The sequence below is a fragment of the Motacilla alba genome, chromosome 4 (genome assembly GCF_015832195.1).
Source record: "Motacilla alba alba isolate MOTALB_02 chromosome 4, Motacilla_alba_V1.0_pri, whole genome shotgun sequence".
Classification (NCBI taxonomy): Eukaryota; Metazoa; Chordata; class Aves; order Passeriformes; family Motacillidae; genus Motacilla; species Motacilla alba.
Window position 1 is genome coordinate 51,351,237 of NC_052019.1, and position 21,629 is coordinate 51,372,865.

Below are 21,629 nucleotides of genomic sequence, written 5' to 3' on the forward strand. Positions count from 1 at the left end.
GAGTGCCAGAGATTTTAAGCAGAGCCAGTCTGGACAGCTGGAATACAAGAGTATTACAGTATTTGGTAAATACTTGCCTCTAATACTCTTTTTAATATACAAAGCACATACATGTTGCATTAAAATTAAATTTTTTGTTGATCATGTGAAATTTATGTTGCTGCTATGTTAGCACAAAATTCAGCAATGTCACTCTCAAAGTGGAACAGATTCAAAGAATCCAGGTAATTCCCTGTTCATGCAGTAGGTGTGAGAGAGAGCGATTCCTCTGGATCCACACAGTGTTACTTACTGGCTACTTTCTCCCCCACCACAGTCTTTGAGCAAAGGCAAAGGCAACAGTTCAAATGAAGCATATTTTGTATGTTTACCTGCCAGCCACACAACAGAAATCCCATTGCAGCAGCTGTAAAATTTTGCTTCACACATATAACACAAACCAACAGAAACCAGGCTGAGAGACCCAATTCAGAATGAAAAAAAGGGTCAGGAGACTAGCTCACGTCTTCTCCTAAGCGCCAAACTGCAGATATTATGCTTTTAAAAAGTTCAGTAGTTTTTTTTACATTTCACATACATCCTGATTTAAGAAGCAATACTGGAATGAAGCAGAAATACATATGCAAAGGCACAATACATACTATTAATTTAGTATTTCTGATCCCAGTAGAAACTCAGTACCAGTAGCACCTCTAGAGATGGCACTTTAGTGGCCCAAGAGATTGATTAGTACAGGGATAAGCACCTATGTCTTTGGGTGCTAATAGGGGTCTTTCCACCAAGACATCAAATGTTCTTGTTCATCCCCTTTATTTTTCCCATCAGTGTCCAAATTCACTTTCTTTTTCTTTAAAAAGCAGCTTCTGTAATAGGAAAGGTTAAGTTATGCTGACTCTCTCTAACAAATGAAGCAACTCTTTCCTCATTTTCCTGCTAACGAGGTTGAGTTTCTCTCATTAATGTTTTTCAAAAGAAACAAGAACAATTCAAATAAGAGCAACACAAAGTGTTTTTAATGCAGTTTCTCGAAAAGTGAATAATTCAGTGTCTCGGAGAAAATGAATGTGTACGCAAGAAATGAAGTGGATCGCAAGAACAACATGTTTTTCCTTTGCCAAAAGGAAAATTAAATTAGAAGAAGGGTCTAGAGCTGAGAGAAACCTTCCCTTAGTACCTGTTCCTCCTGCTCCAAAGGCTTACCTTTGTGAGAAGACGTCTCGGTAGGGGCTGCCGTGCTGCAGGGCGATCCCGTATCCTCTGTCCGCGACAGTGTTCCCAACCGTGTAGAAGGAGCACTCCGCGTCGTTGATGGCCACGTACTCCAGCACCGCCGCATCCCACACAAAGGCGTAGTTCCCATATTTCACCTGCGGCAAACAGAGGAAAAGCTCAGGCTATGGGCTGCCATGTCCAGAAGGAGGTCAGTGCACCTGGAAATGGAGCAATTTCAGCACACTCTGCTCTTCAAGGGGAGTGAAGTTTGGGTGCCCAACTGCTGCCAGATGCTGGCGCCATGAAGGGCTTGGGCTGAGCACCTCAGCTGAAACTGAAGAAACGTGACCTGAAAACAACGCGCCGTCAGTGACACAGCACCATGGAGGAAATATGGACTGTCCCTCTTCAGGGAGCAAAGGAAGCACCACAGTCCCTCCCCAACACTAAATTCCACATGAAATCCCCCTACTGTTTTTCCTTTGAGCTGTAAAAACAACCATTTAGAGGGAGGGTAGGTGTTCCCATTGGGAGAAGCATGGCAGGGTAGGCATGGCTATCCAGAGGGAAGACCACTATTCAGGATGGTCCACATTTCAGTCATGCTCCAAGTTGTGACAGATTTCACAAAAAACCCATTTGTCTTATGGGTTCTGTGGGTAAGATCACACCAAGTAGATTTTTTGGGATTACTTTTCTCAGCATGAAGCATTTTCACATATCTTCAAAGACTTTCTTAGAACAAGATCATGTAAGCAATTTTAACTGTTTGACTAAGATAAATCCAACCAGCTCATTACACTGAAAAAGCTTTTAAAGTAACATTTCCCCATCCATTCACATTTGAAACAAATACAGATTCTAAAAAAATTAAATTTATGTGATCTATACAAAATTTAAGCATTTATTCAGAAGCAAGCCTTTAAAAACAGAAACTCAGTCTATACAAATCAATTAATTTCTGCTTTCCAGACATATAATGGTTTTTTTTTTTGAAAAAAACAGTAATCTCTAGGTGCTCTTCCAGACCCAGATCTTTTGCTGGTTTTCTCTTTCCTTGGTCTCTATGTCAGACCTGAAGAATCCCTCTGCTTTTTTCAGGCCCCTCTGCTTGGCTTCATTTAGCTTTTTCCCTGTGCTGTATTAGGCAACTAAGCTGTAAAGCTAGGCTGAACCAATTGACTTTGTACATCTAATGGGAATAAATACGTGACAGCTAAGTGAAAAGTAAACAAAACACAAAAAGGCCATGTGGGGCCAGGCAATCCAGAGAGAATTCAAAACCAAGTCAGCATATCAAAGTAAGCAATGTCAGTACATCATTTAGATTAGGCTTTGACAATGTAGATTATGTTTTTAAAGACTGTTTACATATAAAAGTTACTGAAGCAAGCCACACCGTCTGCTTGCTCACAAGATGTAGTGCACAAGGAATGATTGCATTTGGGACACATTGCTTTTTACTGCAGGCCTGGCAAGGGAATATTTCCCATTTCCATCTGTAGGCATGGCAGGGGAAGGATTTGTGCAGATTTTGGAGCAGAAAGGGAGCCATATTATCTGTGAACTCCACAGGACTTGCAGGATAAAGAAAATTCTTTTCAAAGTGCACACACACACACAGAGAGACAAATGCAGGACTGGGCCAGTTTTAATCTTCAGGCTCTGGAAATTGTCAAGAATGCTTTTTCTCTCCTCCCAGTGGAGGTTTAGGTTTATCTAAACAGGCAGGGAATAAGGGATAAAAGTGAATTTGGAGTTCACAAACAATACAACTTGTATGCTTGTCCTATAGGTACTGCCACTCAGAGAGCTCTGCCTAGCATGGGTTGTTCTGATCTTCCTGTAGGCACCACTTGAGTAAGAAACAGCATGACTGAGAAAAAAGCCCTTCCTAGGAGAATTTAACAGGATAATGACTCAGCCTGAAAAAGGATCATGATGTGCAGAGAACAAGGGAGGGAAATAAGAGACAAAAGCAGAGGATCAGAAGTGGGCAAATGAATCCTGAAAAGGATCAGATGGACTTCCTGAACAAAAGAATTAAGGAAAAGTGGGGTTCAAAACCCAAGTAATTTTACATGGGGGACATAACCTTTGAGATGATGGAAGGAGCAGAGGGTTATGTTTTGACATCCGCTTTTGTCCTAACCTGCCTTTTTATCATCCTAGTCCATTGAATTCACCTAAGTGCTTGTAAGGAGACCTATCAGCTTCTCAGCTGGTCAGGAAAAATTCCCTTGATTTAGCTGCCTTGCTATAAAACAACTCACAAAGAGAATATATAAAAGTGGTAAAAGCACTTACTGTCAATAATATCTGTGATGAAGTGGTATATATAAGATCCTCAGAACAGAGCTCATAATATCACAGTTCAGGTTCCCATGAAGATATTACTTTTCATAGATAACATCACAGTGAGCCTCAGTTAAAGTGCATGGGGCACAAAAGAGATTGAAGAGCCAGAAGGAATCATTCCCATCACCTACCTTCAACACATGATTGCTCCATGCATTAAAATACATCATTTTTAGCATTTTTGCCCTATTCACTTACAAATCTCAGGAATTCAAAACCATGGAGCAAACCTAAGTTGCAATTGTCATGCTTGCAATCCTTCTCTTTAGAGAACTACTTCTTGATGTAACAGATTTCATTGCTATTCAGTGTATTTTTTCTTACTATCTTCTTTTTTAATATATAACTTTCCTGTGTCATTCCTAGGTATTTTTGCTCCACAGTTCTAAATACTCACTCACAGTTTGGGGTTGACACCTTCCAATTATTGATGGATATTTCTGTTACTTAGCTGAGCTGGATATAGCTTTCTTTAATCTCTCCTTGGAAATCTATCAGTTTGGCCCTCCCAGCAGCAGTGACAATACTTTTGAACTGTCTCCAATTCTTAATTTTTATGCATGGGAGAAACACCTGTTTCTCTAAGAGAGAATCAGTTATCTGCCAGCTCTGGAGCTATAGGATTTCCTTTTTAGCATACTCTTCTTCTGAGAATCGGTCTAAACTCCTTGCCCAGGGATCTTTCATACAGCTCAAGACTGGTTTTAGCTTAAAGGACTAAGAATAAAATTTTGCCAGAGTATAACATACCTGAAACACTGCTGATATTTCACAGATTTGTACCTACTCTATGGAAAGAGGAGATGATGCTCTCTCTGAAAGGACAAGAGAATTTCAGAACAAAATGTCAATTAAAAACTTTTATCCATCTCTTTCCCTCTTACCATGGGAAGCACATATTTTTCAGCTGTTCAATAGCTATGCCGAAAACTTCTACTTTTGAGCCTCAAAATCAACAGCAAAAAATCCAGCTCTGTATTATAAGAGAAGGTTAAAGAACTTATTTTCAAGCCAGCTATGGGAGCTAAATGAAAGCAGAATCTCCTTGGGGAAAAAAACAACGAAAGGATCCCTGCGACACATGTAACTCACTACTCTCAGAAGAACTGCATCCCTAATTCCACATTTCCTCACCATTATGTTGGCCTTTTGTGTAGAGGGAAGGCCATTTCAGGATGGTGGCAGATCTGGATGCTGTTCACACACGACCATGCAGCCCTGGATGGCCAGGGAGGAGTTTGTAGGAGGGCAGCACATTATCATTCTGTAGCAACCCCAGCTCTTCAGTCCACCAGGGCATGGAGAACTGACATTTCACTCTCCTTCCTTGTGGCTTCCTGCCTGTCACTGTGGCTAAAAAAAAGACTTTGAGTATCTGATATCTACTGTCATAGGATAAAAAACCCCCAAAACAACAAAACCAGGCAAAATTGAAACTGTTAGTTGTTCATCAGGGTATTTTGAACTCATGCACTGCAGTGGTCATTAAGTGAAATTGGGAGGTGTGGTACCACACAGAAATGCTTGACTTGACTTCATTGTCCTGTGAGCAATTCAGAAGGAGTTACTGTAAAAAGGGTTGTTTCACAGAACAGGAGTCATCAGCACACAGATGTTAAAACTATGTCTATAGGGCTGTTGTATTTCTATTTTCTGTCACTGAACACTTACAAAATTTTTCTTTGCTGAAGCCCTGTCTGTAGATATTATCTAAAATTTATCCTGGATGATTCAACCAAAAACCCGTTGAGTTATAAGAGGAAAACATTTAAAGCCATTACACTCTTGCATATGCACATATTTTATGCCAAGAGATATGGATAGTATTTCTTGTTACAGCTAACCCACTCATGCACAGTAAGTTGAATAATGTATTTGTGTACAACTCTGGCATTCTAAAAGCACATTTCTAGGTCTAGCAAATGCTAAATTTCAAAAAAACCCAACAAAAATTGTAAGTAAACAACAACCAATTGCTGCAATTTTTCATACTTGTATTCTTGGATAATAACTTTCCTGTATTTTGAATTCCTCTACAAAAGAAATACAAAGAATCCTCATCAAAGGAAAAAAATCAAACCCCACAATAGCTTGCAGGTTCAAAAGAGCTGGCAGTTATTTTTCCTGCAGATCTCTTTTAAATAATTAATTGTACATAAAATGTGTTAACTGTTAAAAAAAACAATGGAACTCCTAAGGCCAGGGAATCTTAAGTTTGAACTGATTAAAGTGATATTAATTTTCTAGAAGAAAATCTGAAAATTATTGGATAATGCTGATGAAGCCCATTTTCTGAACTCCCTGTGCCTACACTCCTGAGACACAGTGGTGGTGCTGTTTCTACTCCTTTCCATTTTCAGTCAGGTGCCAACTGCTGAACACCTTTCCCTGCCTATGAAGTTGTCAGCTGCAGTATTTGTTGTATCTAAGCCAAAACCAGAAGCACACTCCTCTGCAGAACAGCAGCAGCAGCTGCAGCTCTGACCTAAACCCAATCAAGGACACATATTAATTACCTGCTCCCTACAGCACTTTGAGGGTCCTGTTCTCCAGAACGAGCTATTCCACTGCAGTGACTACAGAGAGGAAAAAACACCATCCAGGGCTGCTAGCTAGACCTGTGCCCATCAGTGTGGAGCTGAGACTCTGGCATATATAAATACACAAATCAAATTTTTGATAGACTCTTGCCATGTTCAGCAAGTGTGCAGCAGCTACAGCTTGCAGAGGCCTGTGCTCCTCTCTACAAAACAGCCTTGCCAAGGCTGCTATTACACAAGGAATGAAGGAGAAGGTAGAAGATTGAATGAACATTTGCAAATAGATGAGCCAGAGCTGGTAAAGGTAATGTGGATATTGTACTCTAAAGTGGGGAAAGGAAAAGATGAAATCTGAGGGGGAAGCCTAAATCTAGCTTTTCAGATTGTCAGATATTGGCAAACAGCTTGATGGCATTCACAAGAGAGGGTGTTTTTTCAGCAGAAGGGAATGGAAGCACTTTCCATAATCCTCTTGCAAGAGGCCAGTGAAGTTGCTGTTTATCAGGCTGCAGCAGAAGTCAGATCTGCCTTCAGAGAAATTCTTATTTGCTAACTTGTTTTCCTCAGGGGACCAAGGTTTCAAGTCTTGACTTTGTTCACAAAGGGCACAAATCCAGCTGACTTCTATCTGGATCCCAGTAACATAAACCCTTTTATTTCAGCTTTGTTGAATAGACCCCACTGATTTACGAAAGCAAACCTTTCTGTACATCCAAAGTACAATTTTGGCACTTCTTGCCCCACTCTCTTGCAGGACAGCACATGTGGCTGATCTGAGTGACTTAAGAGTGAAATGCAGTCATGCAATCAGGGAATCTGAATCTGACTGACAGCTCTCTGTAGTGCAAGACAGGAGCTGGATTCCCACACTAGTATTAGAGCACAGAAGAAAAATTCATGTATATATATATGTATATATATGTATGAATATATATAAAACTCTATTCAGTCATCAAGGCAACCAGCTACTATTACTACTACCACCACCACCACCTTTGATATGTAATTTTGTAGAGCCTATAGAAAGTTATTTAAATTCAAGGGCCACTGTTTATAAAACACTGAAAGGTATTCTTTGTACTTATTCAAACAGAAGAGTGTGGAATAGTTTCTCAGAGCATCATTGAGCCCAGGTGCAAACAGCAGCAGGAAAATGAAACACCTGCAAGCTTAGGGGAAGAAAGAAGAGGTTAGAAATCCCAGCCTCACCTCTTCTTCAGTATGAAGTTTATCTTTCACTACAGTGCCATATCAGCTTGAATGGCACGTCTATTTGCTACACATAAAACTTAATTAGGGAAAGCATGAATTCCTCATATGCGACTTGCCATCAATGTCTTGAGAAAATCCTCATGATCATATGTTCACTTGTTCCACTGGGCAGACCTTTTAATTCATCCAGAATAGGAATTACTCAGGTATGAGAGCTCTGTAATGAGGGAGCACCACAGTGACAGAACTTTCCCAGTGCTCAGTGCCTTCACACTTTGCCACTGTAATGAAAGGTATCATGTAAGTTAACAAGAAAGAAAAAAACAAGTGGAGCAAAACAATGGAGGCCAATTGAAGGCACAGTTCTGAGGGTGGTGGGAGAACAGAGCCAGCTGCTTCTTCAGGTAACCACAGGAAAGCACTAAAAACCAGCAGATCATGGTGATCGCTGACATGCAGCTCAACCACAGGTTTGCTACAGCAAACATTCATTTTAGATAGAAGAGACACAAGAGAAAAAATAAATCTCAGCAAAGCAGGTCTTTGAAAGGTAAGGAAGCAATACCTTTTTCATTATGCCAGCTTTTCACCTGTTTTTTTGATAACTGAAGGCAGCAGATAGCAATGCATACTATTTTAAGAGTATTAGTAGTGAAGGTCAGATACAGAAATTATATCAAAGCACTTCTGAAAATAAGATCTGTGGTAACCAAGTGGCAGTCTCAATAATGGGGCAAATTTAAACCAAATGTGGCTAAAGTGATTCCCCTCTTCTGATAAATTAATATTTTTGTAGCAGTTAATTCCCAATAAAAGAACATTTAAATGAGGAAACATAGATGGGTCAATACACTTCATTTGGGAAAAAAATAATTTGTGGATTAAAGTACCATGAAGAAGTTAAACAGAGGTGAATATAAAAAAGCAGCATCCCTCTTTATATTAAATCAATCCAGTATGATGCTCACTGAAATGTTCTTGTCCCCCTTTAGAATAGAATCCTAACTGCAATTCTTGGGCAGATTCATTTTTCAAAGACGTGCTTACTGAATACCAACTGCAAGGAGAGAAAAATCATTAAAAGTCAAAAAACTACTCATCAAGACCATTCATCAGTTGAAAAAGAACTTTAACCACAAGAAAAATCTTGGCAAAACTACCAGTGATACTGAAAAATTCTTCAGTAAAAGCTCATTTGAAATAATACTTTCATTTTTGAAACTCATTTTAAAGAAACTGACTTATCTTTCAGTTTTTTATATTCCTTATACATGAGCCCTGACCACTTTCCTACAGGTAATAGGATTCAAGATGTGCCACTACTCACACAGAAGAATTTAACTATCTTCTTTAGAACCATTGTATTCTTCCTTTTTTGATAACCATCTCCTGCCCAGATACGGAGGGTGCCAGCTTGGTTGAGACACAGTATCTTGAAGCTTCAAAAGAAAAGCTTCCCAGCTCCTCTTTTTCCTCTCTCTGAAAGTATACTGCACAGCAATTTTGCATGTTTCCCTCATTCTGCTAACCCACAGGACACAGGGAGCAATGACTGCTGGCAACCTGCACAAGCTTGGGCTGCAGCGTGCAGGAACTGATTTGCATCATGATGCCCAGTGCTTCCACATCACTTTGCTTGCATACAGGCTTTGGTTGCCTCAAAAGCCTCCTCTTCCTCTGGAAAACCTGCATGAAACCACTTCTCTTCTCTAGCAGTGACTCTTCCCTCTAAGTGCAGCGGGTCATGGAGCCGTGGAAAGAAGGAAACTGAGATTTGTCCCCATCTCTTCAGGTTTCTACCTTACAGCAGCACATGGCATCCTCCTTCTCTGAGAGCTCAATAAAGGCTGCCATAGGACATCTCTAAGCATTTCTTTTGGAAGGCTGGAAGTTCAGGCTGCAGCACAGACAACTTTTTAATGCCACCACACCATCCCTTGGGACTGGCTTGTCAGGTCCTTGGAGACCCCACTGCTGAATGCATTTTGATTCTTGCAAGAAGGTGTTTTGAACCCACAGGAAAGGAGAACATTACAGATTTGAGCTATGAAGGTTTTCTCTTTATTTTGCAGTTTAGGACCCATGGAAGACATCAGGAGCTGTGGTAGGGGGAAGAAGACTAGAGCAGTCACATTTTTTACTCAGTTCAGGCTGCCTTCTAGCTGTCACCATGCAGACAACTGAGAAGATAACACAACAGAACAACTTGTCACGTAAAATCCCTGTAAGTCTTGAAGCTAGCTCTGTCTCTGCTGCCCTGCCTGCAGTCACAGGAAGTCAAACCCCTCAGACAAAACAGAGAATACAAATAATGCTGCTGGAGTCACTCACAATGCACAGCCAGGGCTGCCAGGCAGAGCAAGGCCAGACAAAGGAGCAGGCACCCGAGTTCTGTATGTGCAAAGGTAAATAAAGATGTAAACAGTATCCAGAAGGAGTTTCAAGTTCAGACAGCGCCAAAATAGTGCAAAAGCTCCTGAACACTCTTCATAGCCATCCAGAGATTTAATGTTTACCACTACTCTAATTTCAGGTGAGAGCTACACTTTTGCATCTTTATAGAGTGAAATACTTAACAGCCTTTGCCTTCAAGTGTACACAGAGCAGTTCATCTCTGGCCACAAGCATTTCCACATATCCAGGGCTGAAACATTCATTTGGCACACCATTGTAAACAACAAATAAAGTGTAAGTCACACACTTCCCTTATATTTGCTTCTAATTCGTCCTGACCTGCCCACCCCATAGCTCAGGTGCCAAGAATCAGTTACAGATGACAGCACTGAGAAACAGCTGCCAAATATCAACTGAAAATAAATAAATTACTGAAAAACAATCACTTGTGCTCGAGGAGTCATTCAGGACCAGTATTTTTCATGAAAGATTTTTAATCCTTTCTTTTTCCTGAAACAGGAATCAGCAGAAACTCCTGCATGGGACACTTGAAATTCAGAGATGTAATGTAAAACACAGAACTTTTAATTGGTGAAAGTGATAGATTGAGCTGGACAGAAACTAGTTATCTTCCTGCACAAGCAATTTCAAGATTTTGAATTAAGGAAAAACATCACAACTTTTGGGACCAAAAGCAATAAAAAAATCCAAACTGGAGAATATTTTATTCCAAAAAAGTGGACTTCAATCTGAATTACTTTCCCTGCAATGGATTAACATTTCAAAATAAAAAAAATGTTAAAAAAGAGGTAATAATTGAATATGATAATACCCTATGATGACATGTAGACAATTTTAGTGCTTTTGAAGCTACACAGTATTTTGTAAAATACCTTCTTCCTTACAGTTTCAGTTTCAATTATGATTATATTCCAGTGAATAAATCCCTAATGATAATTCACACTCTGGTTTACTTGAGCCATGATTTTAGCCATCTTATAAAAATCTAAATATGTATCAATAGAAACAATAAGCAATTGTGTTTCCTGCTCCATTCTTGACTTCCTGCAAGTGTAATAAATCATGGAAACTTGTCTCTTTATGCATTGCCTAAGCCTGTCAGACTCAAACTTGGACAAAATATGCTGAGAAATCTCATTGTATCGTAAAGCAGGATAGTTCTTTGGTAAACATACATTACAATTAGTCACCCAGTCTTACTTATTTTCTTTTAATTTGAATTTTATCTGCATACTCCCTGTTACTGGCTATACATATAGAATACAATTGGGTTAAAATCAACTACTTGTTCCAGTCCTACAACATTAATAAAAATGCCAACCAAGGTATTTTTGAGATGAGTGATGAGAAAAGTAGAGTTAAAGTACTTATGAAGGAGAAAAAACTTTCATCATGAAGATACAAGGTAATCAGAACTTATTTGCCATTTTAAAATGAAGTAGCATTTCAGCTAGAATTAGGAACGTCAACTGAGATTTTCTTAGCTGAACAATGCACTTGCAAATCAAGTATTTGTGCATGCAGAGTGAACAGCTAAGTGCCCGGCCAAACATGTACACCAGTAAACATCTTGAGTGAATGAAATAATTTCATTAGTTAGCACCAAACTATGGTAAAGAAAATTGAAAAACACATGCAATAGCATCATAAAATCATGAGCTCAATATCTTAGCACTTCATCCAATGTACAGCTGCTATCACCCAGCATCTGTGCAGGGATGGCTTGAAGAAGGCCACACTTTGTTAGGAAATGTATTCTCATCAGTGTTGTCTTATTTATTTCACTGACAAACAAGTTGGACTATGTCTAAAGAACGAATGTCTACGCTGCTGTTGCTTGCTAGTTACATTTATATCATAACCTAACTTAAAAACAACTTCTCTAACAGGACTCTCCCACGAGAAGGACATTGTGTTGGACACACGTACACTAAATGCAGGGAAGAACTGCAGTTTTTCTCTGGCTTTCAAAAAATTAAGTACTGCATTGCATAGGAACACGTGAGCAGCCAGCACAGTGGCAAGGGTGGAGAAAGGCCTTATAACTGACCTCCAAAGCAGAAAAATAATAATTTACTTGCCCAGTTCTGTGTATTGGCATGCTCCTTGTTCCTTCAGCATGGATTTTTAAGTGGAAAACGATGAACACAATTTTTTTTTTTTTCACTTGTTAAGGGATACCAAAAAATTCTACACAGCTTCTGACACACTGGTGATAAGTGCCTGACCAAGTTTTCAGGAAAAGCAGCTGCATGCCTGCATCTGTATGAACAGTCCTGCAGCTGTGCAATGCTCTGGGGGCAGATACAGCTCCTTTCTGCGTGCAGCTCTATTAAAACATCATCAGACACAAAGGTATAATACAATTCCTACATCTATGTCAAGTCCAATACAGTATCATTAAATTTTAGGAAAAACTTCAATTTGCAAGATGTATGTAAGAAAGCAGAGTAAATACAATGCCAGAAAAATATATTTCCTTTATCTTACAGATGACATATCTGTGAAGTGCATATTATATTGTAGCTGAAGAAGGTAAAAGCACAATAATATTTTCTCTTGTCTCTCTTAAAATTTCTTTTGAGTTTCATTTATTCCTTTTTGTCATATTTCAAATTATTTAGAGCTGAATAATGCAAGTACAATGGGAATCTAAGGCCCAATACAGGCATCTACATTTGGCAGCTGGTGAATAAGTAATAGTCAGATCAATGGGCTTACTCTGTACCTGCATGGGGCACACACTAGAATTTAGGTCTAGCAATGGATGAGCTGAATGAATGAGATAAATCACAGACTGTAAAAATATGACAACATCATGATAAAACAATGAAAAAATATACCACTCGAGAATATCATGATAAAGGTGAGATCAAAACTGCAGTTAAAAATTTACATGAGACTTGTCATGCTCCTCTTAGCTTAAAAAACGTATGGAGTAGTAATAACTAAACTAAACAGAAGGTGTGCAATATAAGTCCTGAAAGGATACAATTTTCTACAATTTGATGCAGTATCAGTCCTAAAGTGTACCATGTGAAACTCTGTGGGGACTGAAGAAACTCCACCAGGCCTTGGATTAGTACTAGAAAATAATTCAAAACAAACCTTCTGTAAGCTTCTTTGTTACTTGGCTGTAATTTGTCTTCCTTCAGCCAGGAATGGATCTGGATGTGATATAACCTTATGTTAAATAATTCTTGCTGTCATGAGATTTCCCCTTTGCAACTCTGTTCACAAGGTTTGCAGCAGCCAAGTCAGTTTGCAATTGGTGGATGGAAATACAGACTGGGCTGAAGTCTACCACTGACTGTTTCCAATGGATGCCAGATTTGACCTAAAGATTTTTCATGTTGGATGTAAGGAGAAATTAACTTTGCAGATATGAGAAAGGGTGTGGTAGAAAGACAAAGAAAACCTTTGGTGGGATGTTGGAGGAAGACGGAGAAGCCAGCTCATTAGAGGCGGAATCGGGCAATTCAAGATCTTGAAAAGCAGGACAGTACTTTGGGAAGAGAGAGGTACAGCAAGAAGCGTAGCAAAATCTATCAGATATAAAAAATTTATGCGATCTTTAGCTACATGTTTGGCTGATATTTGGACTCCACTAAACTTCATTTAAATTTTTCAAAATCACTATAGTGTCTAAAAAAGGTGGGGAGACTCTCAACACCACACATGAGAGGATGTACTTCTGTATTCAGAAGTACAATTCTCTAACTCAAGATTGCTATTGGCATCTATCAAAAGACAAAATAATACCCTGAATATTTCCCACAACTATTGTAATTCACAAACATATGCTATATGTCATTATATTAGCCAGAATTTTGGTATGAGCTCTTTTGAATTACTTCTGGGTTTGCCTAGTTTGATTCTCTTCTGAAATATCATATTTTTCTGCTGTCTTTGCTGTGTTCCATCTGCTGCTCACTATGTTAGATTTGAAACGATTAAATGATCACTCTAATCAAGAATAAGATACTGTTTAAAGAAAACTAGCTCCTTAATTTAGCTTTCAGCACAACCATAGCATAATCAAAGATGTTCAGTTTAGTAATAGCATAATCTGAAGGACTGGAAGCACTTTGCAAACATTCATTAACCGATGCTCACATTTTCCTTTTGTGAGGAAACATTCCTGCTTTTGCTGTTTACACCTACACTGATGTGCACCTACACTGTTGTGTGTTGCCTCCTGACTATGCTGTGAAATGCAACATTTGGAGTCCAAGAGATTGATACAACAACTTGAGTGTAAAGACATGACTTGGGAAAAATCTTAGCACTTGAGGCCAAATTTTTGATCCTGAAGATACTGCTGCTGATAACCACCTAATATTTTTCATGTCAAATTCTGCTGTTGAGCATGCAGTAGCTGTGAGCCTCCCCTCTATGAGGGATGAACAGAGTGGTGTCCTTCATTGTAGCAATTCTCAGTGAAAACCCATGAATGAGGTGACAGAGTATTGTTCCCAGTCCAGCAGCTCTCAAGTGCAAACTTTAATGTCACATAAAACACGTGCTCAGAACTCCTGCCAGGTGTGAAACAAAATGTAAAGGTATTCAAACTTGGGTTTGTCACATTTTTCTGACCACATGCAGTTTAGGAAGCAAGGCCATGCCATTTCTCCATGCTGCAGGACACAAAATATTGCTTTCAGTGTCTTCCAGAGGTAAAAAATTCAGACCTTTTTGGACTGAGTTATGTTACAGTATCTTGGATCAATCACAAGACATGTCCTGGCCATCAATTGGATCAATCACAAGACATGTCCTGGCCATCAATTGGATCAATCACAGGACATGTCCTGGCCATCAATACAGAGTATTAAAGAACTGCATCCAGGACTGAATGGAAGATTGAAGAGAAATGTAAAGGTTCCTTGGGAATTTGTATTAGAGAGAGTCAAGGACATTACTCATTAAAGAAAAGGGGCCACATCCTAAATTTGTTTACTTCCATAAGAATTTCTACAAAAGCATTTGTCTTTGTTTTGACTGGGATGGTTAATTTTCTTCAGAGTAGATAGTATGGGCTGTGTTTTGGATTTGTGCTGCAAACAATGCCAAAAGCACAGGGATATTTTCATTACTGCTGAACAGAGCTTGCACAGTGTCAAGGCCTTTCCGGCTCCTCCCACCACCCCACCGAGGGGGCTGGGGGGGTGCAAGGAGCTGGGAGGGGGCACAGCTGGTACAGCTGACCCAAGGACATCCCACACCATGTGACATCATGCTGGGCATATGGAGCCAGGGGAAGAAGGGGGGAACATTCAGAGTGATGGCGTTGGCCTTCCCAAGTACCTATTACCTACACACCTAGTCCCTGTTTTCCTGGGAATGGCTGAACTCCTGCCTGTGGGAAGTGGGGAATGGACTCCATGTTTTGCTTTGATAGCTTTTGTGGCTTTCTCTTTACTCATTAAACCGTCTTTATCTCAAGCCATGAGTTTTCTCAGTTTTACTCTGCTGATTCTGTCCCCAATCCTGAAATGAGGGGAAGTGACAGAGTGGCTGTGTGGGGCTGCGAAGCCGGCTGGGGTTAAACCATGGCTGCATTACAAGGAAATCCTGCTCTGAGGTCAGAGAGATAAAACAACACAATCTTCCACCCTTTGATTGATGCTATGACCAGAACCCTTACAGACTTTTATAATACAGCTGCTTATCTGCTAGGTTTTTCATTACAGATGCATTGTGTTTTCCACCCATCTTGATACAGCCCCTGGGATTGATATCTCTCCCCCTCTTACATTCAGCAGGGAATGGGGTCTGTTTTATTTGATTAAATAGCCCTTCTGCAAACAGCCATAAACACCAATCAGCCCCCATGCAGCAGGAAAGCTTTAGAGCTGGGAATAGTAAACAATTCTCTCCTGCCATTGTAATTCAGGAAGGGAGTTGTGCAGCCTATCTAGAGCAGTTATTTCATGCAAAAGAATAGAAGAATGATATGTGATTACAGCCTAGTTAAAATGCTTCTTAAAATACTCCACATGGCACTTTAATCCTCTCCTCCCACAGCTTGGCTCTTGAAAAGAAACTCATTTATTGTAGTCACATTTTCATACTGGACAACTCTGCCACCTAATTCAAATGCAAGGAGACATAAACTGCTTGATGGCAATTTCACTAAAGAGAATAAAAGGTGGGAAAAAAAACCAATTATAACTACTCCTTAAGCATAAGGAAGCATTCTGCTTATTTAGCAGAAGAACTTCAGCTTTATATTTTTAGTTGACACACTTCAGGAAAGCCCACTTGCCTACCTGGCAATAAGGATGGAAAAGCAAAGCACCTCCAAGAGCCTCTGCTCACATTGTGCACCACCGTGCTGCACCAGGTGCAGCCTGACAACTTGTGCAGAGGGGACTTTCTGCTTACTGTAATTATCCTTTAAAGGAATAACCCCCTGCATCCCCACCTCAAGGTTTTGTTGGCGTGAGTATGGTTTAATCCCACAAAAGTTAATCATAGGTTCTGGGATGCCTCTGATGAATTACTTTTGTATACCAACTGTCCAGGTTGACCACCTGATCTGCTTCAAAGTGGTCCTCTTTCTCCTCTCTACCTCCTTAAACACAACATAATTTTTCTTTCCCTTCTAAGACTGTGAATAAATGAATAAGTTGAATTGATTGAAATAAATCAATAAAATGATATATTCCAACAAAATGCAGTTTTACTAGAATATTTTCCACTATATATTGAAATGACTGTCAAAAAGGAGCCAGCAGCAAAAGTCTGCTCGGTCTCTTGTCTCCTGGATAAGACCTGTTTTCAGATTAGGTATTAGAGATCTCTCTGGCTGTAAAACTTCTATGTGCAATCAAATGCATACAGGTATTTAGAAGCACAGACCTGGAGTTTTTAAAACAACCAACATTTTGGGGATGCATAGGATTCTTCTATTGTATTTGAAAAATTACACTTTTTTGGGTTTTATTTCTCTCCATGGTATCTTAAACTCTCCTGTTTTGAGACTAGCATGAATTCAAGGGCAATCATCTGTTTTAATTATATCTTTTGATATCTTAGAGGCTTGATACTTAAACCCTTTAGAGACTAGAAAGGTTCATTTTCCCAAGTATTCTGCCAGTGCTTTTTAGTTTGCAATTTAATTTTTCTGTGCCATTCTTATTACTTCACTAGCATGTCATTGCTTACCAATAAGTTTATTAATGTATTGACTATTTATGGATGATATTGAAAAAATTTGCTGTTGGAGCAGATGCAGGCTGTCCTCATCTATCCACTTTTTTTCTTTTCTCTGACTTCTGGATGTAAGAGTTTTAGAAGGAAAAAAAACTGAATCACTTCATTAGGAACTATTAAGTGTCTTACAGTGGAGACTTTCTACAGATCTACTCACCTCAACTGCTTTTGCCAGTCTCCAGAACAGACATTTTGTTTGTTTACTAAGAAGTTGTTGAACAGAAATTACCTAAAGCTATCAAAACTGTTTCATGAATTACTAGTATAGCAGCTCCAAAGAAATGACACAAGATCCCTCTGTTACCTCTTACGCTTCTCTCATGATTTTAGACTTGCAGCTTCACTAAGTCATGCTTTAAGGCTGGAACGTAGGGGATGTATAGAATGCACTCTCTCATTATTTCTATTCATCTCTCTTTTCTGTTGCATATATCCTTTAAACAACCTGACATTTGATCCCATCATTTGCATTTGTTAATGCAACACAGAGAATCTGGGTATTATTGAAAGTGTTAATACACAAAAATGATAGCTGCAAACATTTAAGCGAGAAAGTGAATACGCTGCCGAGTTCCGTGCCTGTAGCAAGAGTGTGCTCTCCTGCCTCCATCTATTGATCATGAGACAGAGTCTGCATTTCCCCTGGCTGTGTGTGATACATCCCCAGAGCAGCCCACCACGCCAGGAGCCTGCAACTGGGCTTCAAAGTGACAGCTGGACTTTGGGAATGCTTCATCTGACTGCAAATGGAAATTGTTGCACAGATCAACAGTGAAAAATTATGAGCTGATGGAGATAACAAAGGGGATGTGTAATGCTGTGAATAGGTGAAAGGTGGAAAGAAGAAAGAAATTAGAGAGCTGGGGGAAAGTTGGAGCTGCTGTTCTCCAAACAGAAGGGACAGAGGGTCAAAATGCAGACAAATGAAAAAGTAAGAGGGAGGAAGCCAAGTGAAGTGAGAATTCAGAAGGAAAAGAACAAGCAGAGCTTGCTGGAGCTGTGTAGGAGTCTGTGTAGTCCCCAGACACTCTTGGGAGGGTGGTGTTATTAATCTTCATCAACCTAGAAATGTTACAGAACCTCTGCAGGAAAAGCACTAAGTTAATGGAGATAAAATGGAGAAATAAGAGCTCACAGGACCAGAATAACAGATGCCTGATAACTTTAGTGTCCCCTATAGCCAAACAAGAATGCTCCAAATGCCAAACTACTCTTCTTTGTCAGGTATCTTCTTTGTCAGGACAACAAGAATGCAAAATGATGTAGCAATTTTTGACAGAAATTTTCCATTGATGCTTTTTAAAAAGGGATCTGGAACTAGATTTAGGCACAAAAGAAAATGTGTGGTTATTAAACTGCACAGATAAAAATCTTTTGTCACCCTCCCATAGGAAAATGTCTTCAAGAGGTGACCTGAAGAAGTAAAGGAATAACTTCAAGTTATTTTTTGCTCATCCCAAGCTTTGCTTCCCTATGGATTGCACAGACACGACCCATATCTGATGTGACCAGACTAGGAAAACATGTCTGGCACTTTGTAACTTCCATCAGGAGTCCCTCTGGTTTAATAAAAAGCAATGAACATGCTACTCAAAAATCCAAAGAAGGGAATATCCCTCCACAAACTGCTGACACAGGAGGAGGTTGACTGCACTGAGGCACCTCAGCACAGCTTGCTCATCCCTCATCATAGAGTTTTTGGTCATTTAAAGCTGTTGGTCACCTTTTTTTGCTGAGGTAATGCCACAGACTGAAGAGCCTGGGAAGGTAGCATATAAAATTCTAGCAACAGCATTAGAGGTAGATTTATGGGTTGGAAAAAGTTACAAACTTTTATTATCTAGCAAAAGTTTCCTTGCATTGCTTTTTCATTTTATATATATCCTGCATGTTTTCACTGTAAGATGCCACACCAGAACCAATATCACTCTAGCAGCAGGGCCCAAATAAACACTGAAACTTTACTAAACTGACCCCTCAGTATCTTTCTGCCCCAAAGAATCTGCATCTCCCAAACCCTTTCTGGGCCCTGCAGCGGATAAAATTTGATTTTAATTGAGAGAGCAACATGCAGCAGAACTTCCATTTTGCTACAAATATATTTGTGAAGACATTTCCAGTCTTTTACTCTTTAATAAATCCTGTGTGTTACTCAGGAGAGGGTGTGTAACAGCACCCAGGAGAGCCAGGAGAGCTGTTTCTCTTTCAGACCTCTCCCGTGCTAATGCATAATAAATGCACTCATCACCTACTAAATACTCACAAACCTTTTCTTTTACAGAATATGACAACAGCATTGCTCTGTTAGATGCAAATATGCCCAAAGTGAGCTACTCATTTGTAGGGGTGGGTTCAGCATCCTTTTCTGTTTATACCATCCTTTCTAACAGATGCCTCCCTAACTAGAGTGTGACCAGCTCAGAAAAATTAGGCAACAAATAATACTAGCAAAAAAATTCCTGTGAGCATTATCCTGACATGCTCATGCTCAGCTTTTACAACCACTGAGTGAAAATGCACCCTTTTTCTTAAATTATTTCCTAATTGTCAGTTTTCTTATTCCCTGATACCTTTCAAAATTTTTGATCCCGTAAAAATCCCAGCTTCAGCACAGAACTCAGAATTTCTACAAATAATCACCTGGCAGTGCAAATGAAAACAGAATTCATGTTGCTTAATTATTCAGGAATTAAAGTCTGCCATATAGAATGCTTGGGATTATGATATTCAGATGTGACAGGGCCATGGAAACAAATGGGGATACATACCAGTCTGGCAGCAATTCCCAAAGTGCTCAGCACCAGAAAAAGATACAAAGTCCTCACACAGGAAGCCACAAGTGTTCCCACCTTGACTGCTTATCAGACACATCCAAAGTTCTCCAGAAATAGCAAAAAACCCAACCAACAACAAAACAAAAAAACCCCAAATGGCTATTTTTTATTTCAGCGTCTGGAGATTGGGGGCTATTCCACAATTAGTTCTACTAACAGGCAAAAAGTTCTACTTTTTGCACGTGCCTGTGGGTTATTTTAGACCAAATACTTGACAGTGGACCCTGGTGTGATACTGTCAGCTGCCCCTACAGTCCTACAGAGCTGTGCTCCTGCCATCAGGATGCACTCTGGACATTTTGCTCATGAGTCCACCTTAGTTAGTCCACTTCCACATAAGAAAAACACCAAGTGAAATCTCCACTCATTTTTCCTCTCTGTACAGTTTTGCCCTATAAAAAGATGACTACAGGGTTAGACACAGGCTAAGGTGTGAAGTACTGAGCTCTGCATTTGGCCATCAGGATGAAGGATGGGGCCCACTCCCCCATCCCATCCTCACTCCTCAAAGGGCTGTCATCTATCCTTTCTCCAGCTGAGAAGTCTGGACTCAGCTCTCTGCAAAATGCAATTCTACAGGACTGAAGCAAAATTAGCTCCTCAGAGTATATTTTGCTGTTTCTTATATTTATTGCCATTTCTAGTCATGGAATATGATCTTAGTTTGGTAGGTACTGTACAAAATAAGCCACCAAGAAAAATAGGTTGCCATCTTAGGCATTCCTGACCACCCTCCAGAGAAGAAAATTGCCTGTCTACAATTGCAAAGAAAGAAACTTGGACACCTAAATTAGATACCTCAAGTTACATGTGATGAGGGTATATTTACAGCCATTGACAGATCAAGGTGAAGCAAGGTTTCAAGAGAGAATTATCTTTGAACAGAAGAGGGGATATATCTGTGGAGAAAGCCCTAAATAACCAAGTTTTCAGGCAAACAAGCATCTGAAAACAAGCAGAAAACTTCAAGATTAGAAAACTGCCTCTGAGATTAATGCAATGATATTGTTGTTAATCAATGAGAACATTCAAAAGAAATATGTAGCTGGCACCATTGGGAAGAAATTGAGAAATAACAAGGAGCAATTGCCCAATAAAATCTTATTCCCCTCCTAGTTTTTTATATTGTATCAGACTGTTAAGAACTTTTAGTTCTCAGGCTCATCTTTTGAAGTTAGGCTGTAGCTTTCCTTTGAGGATGAAGGCTGAAAGGTCAGGCACAGAGAGGTTGTTTTTTGAGAAATACTATTCATCTGATAATGGTGGTGTTCATTAATTTAGTTCATTCTGGGGTACAGCAGCTCTTTGGTTTCCCCCATATCCCATCTATGCCAGTATTTAGATGATTATCGTGTGTGTTCCTCTCTCCCTCCTGATTTGGCAACTATAAAATAAACCAAAGGGAGGGAAAGAGCATAAAGAAGCAACAAAACAGAGCTGCTCAGCTGATGGGTAGCGATCATAGCACACCAGAGACCTGGTTGTCAAGGTTTTTGTTACTGCAATAACAAAGGGGAGCGTTAAGGAGTTTGAAGGAAAGATATGACTACTGTCTTGAGGGAAAACATACCTTACAGAAGGGTCCTTAGAGAAAGCATAAAGATACTTTGCTTGAAAAAGGACTTGCACTGGAAGCTCACACAAATGATTTCCAATTCAGAAATGAGAAAGCTGCAGGGAGAGTCAGAATTCACCATGAAAGGCCTTGAAAGTCAAGGCAACTTCTTTTTTTTTTTTTCCTTAAACCCAGGAGCATTTTCAATGGAACTAAATGCAAAAAGAATTCTTTATAGAGGCTTCAGAAAATAACAATGAAAACTACTGAAGTGACAGGCTGGAG

The 21,629-nt window shown here is 39.6% G+C and overlaps 1 protein-coding gene across 4 annotated transcripts in view; it reads right to left on the bottom strand.

Annotated features, from left to right (window-relative positions):
* Positions 1-21,629, bottom strand: part of GRID2 (glutamate ionotropic receptor delta type subunit 2) — a 678,754-nt gene that overhangs the window by 64,366 nt on the left and 592,759 nt on the right. For all 4 annotated transcript variants that reach the window (XR_005256716.1, XM_038134923.1, XM_038134925.1 and 1 more), the window contains exon 14: positions 1,201-1,367. Coding sequence is in view for 3 of the 4 variants with exons in the window: in XM_038134923.1 (XP_037990851.1) it covers positions 1,201-1,367 (167 nt within the window). In the remaining variant the exon portion in view is untranslated. The remainder of the gene's footprint in view (positions 1-1,200; positions 1,368-21,629) is intronic.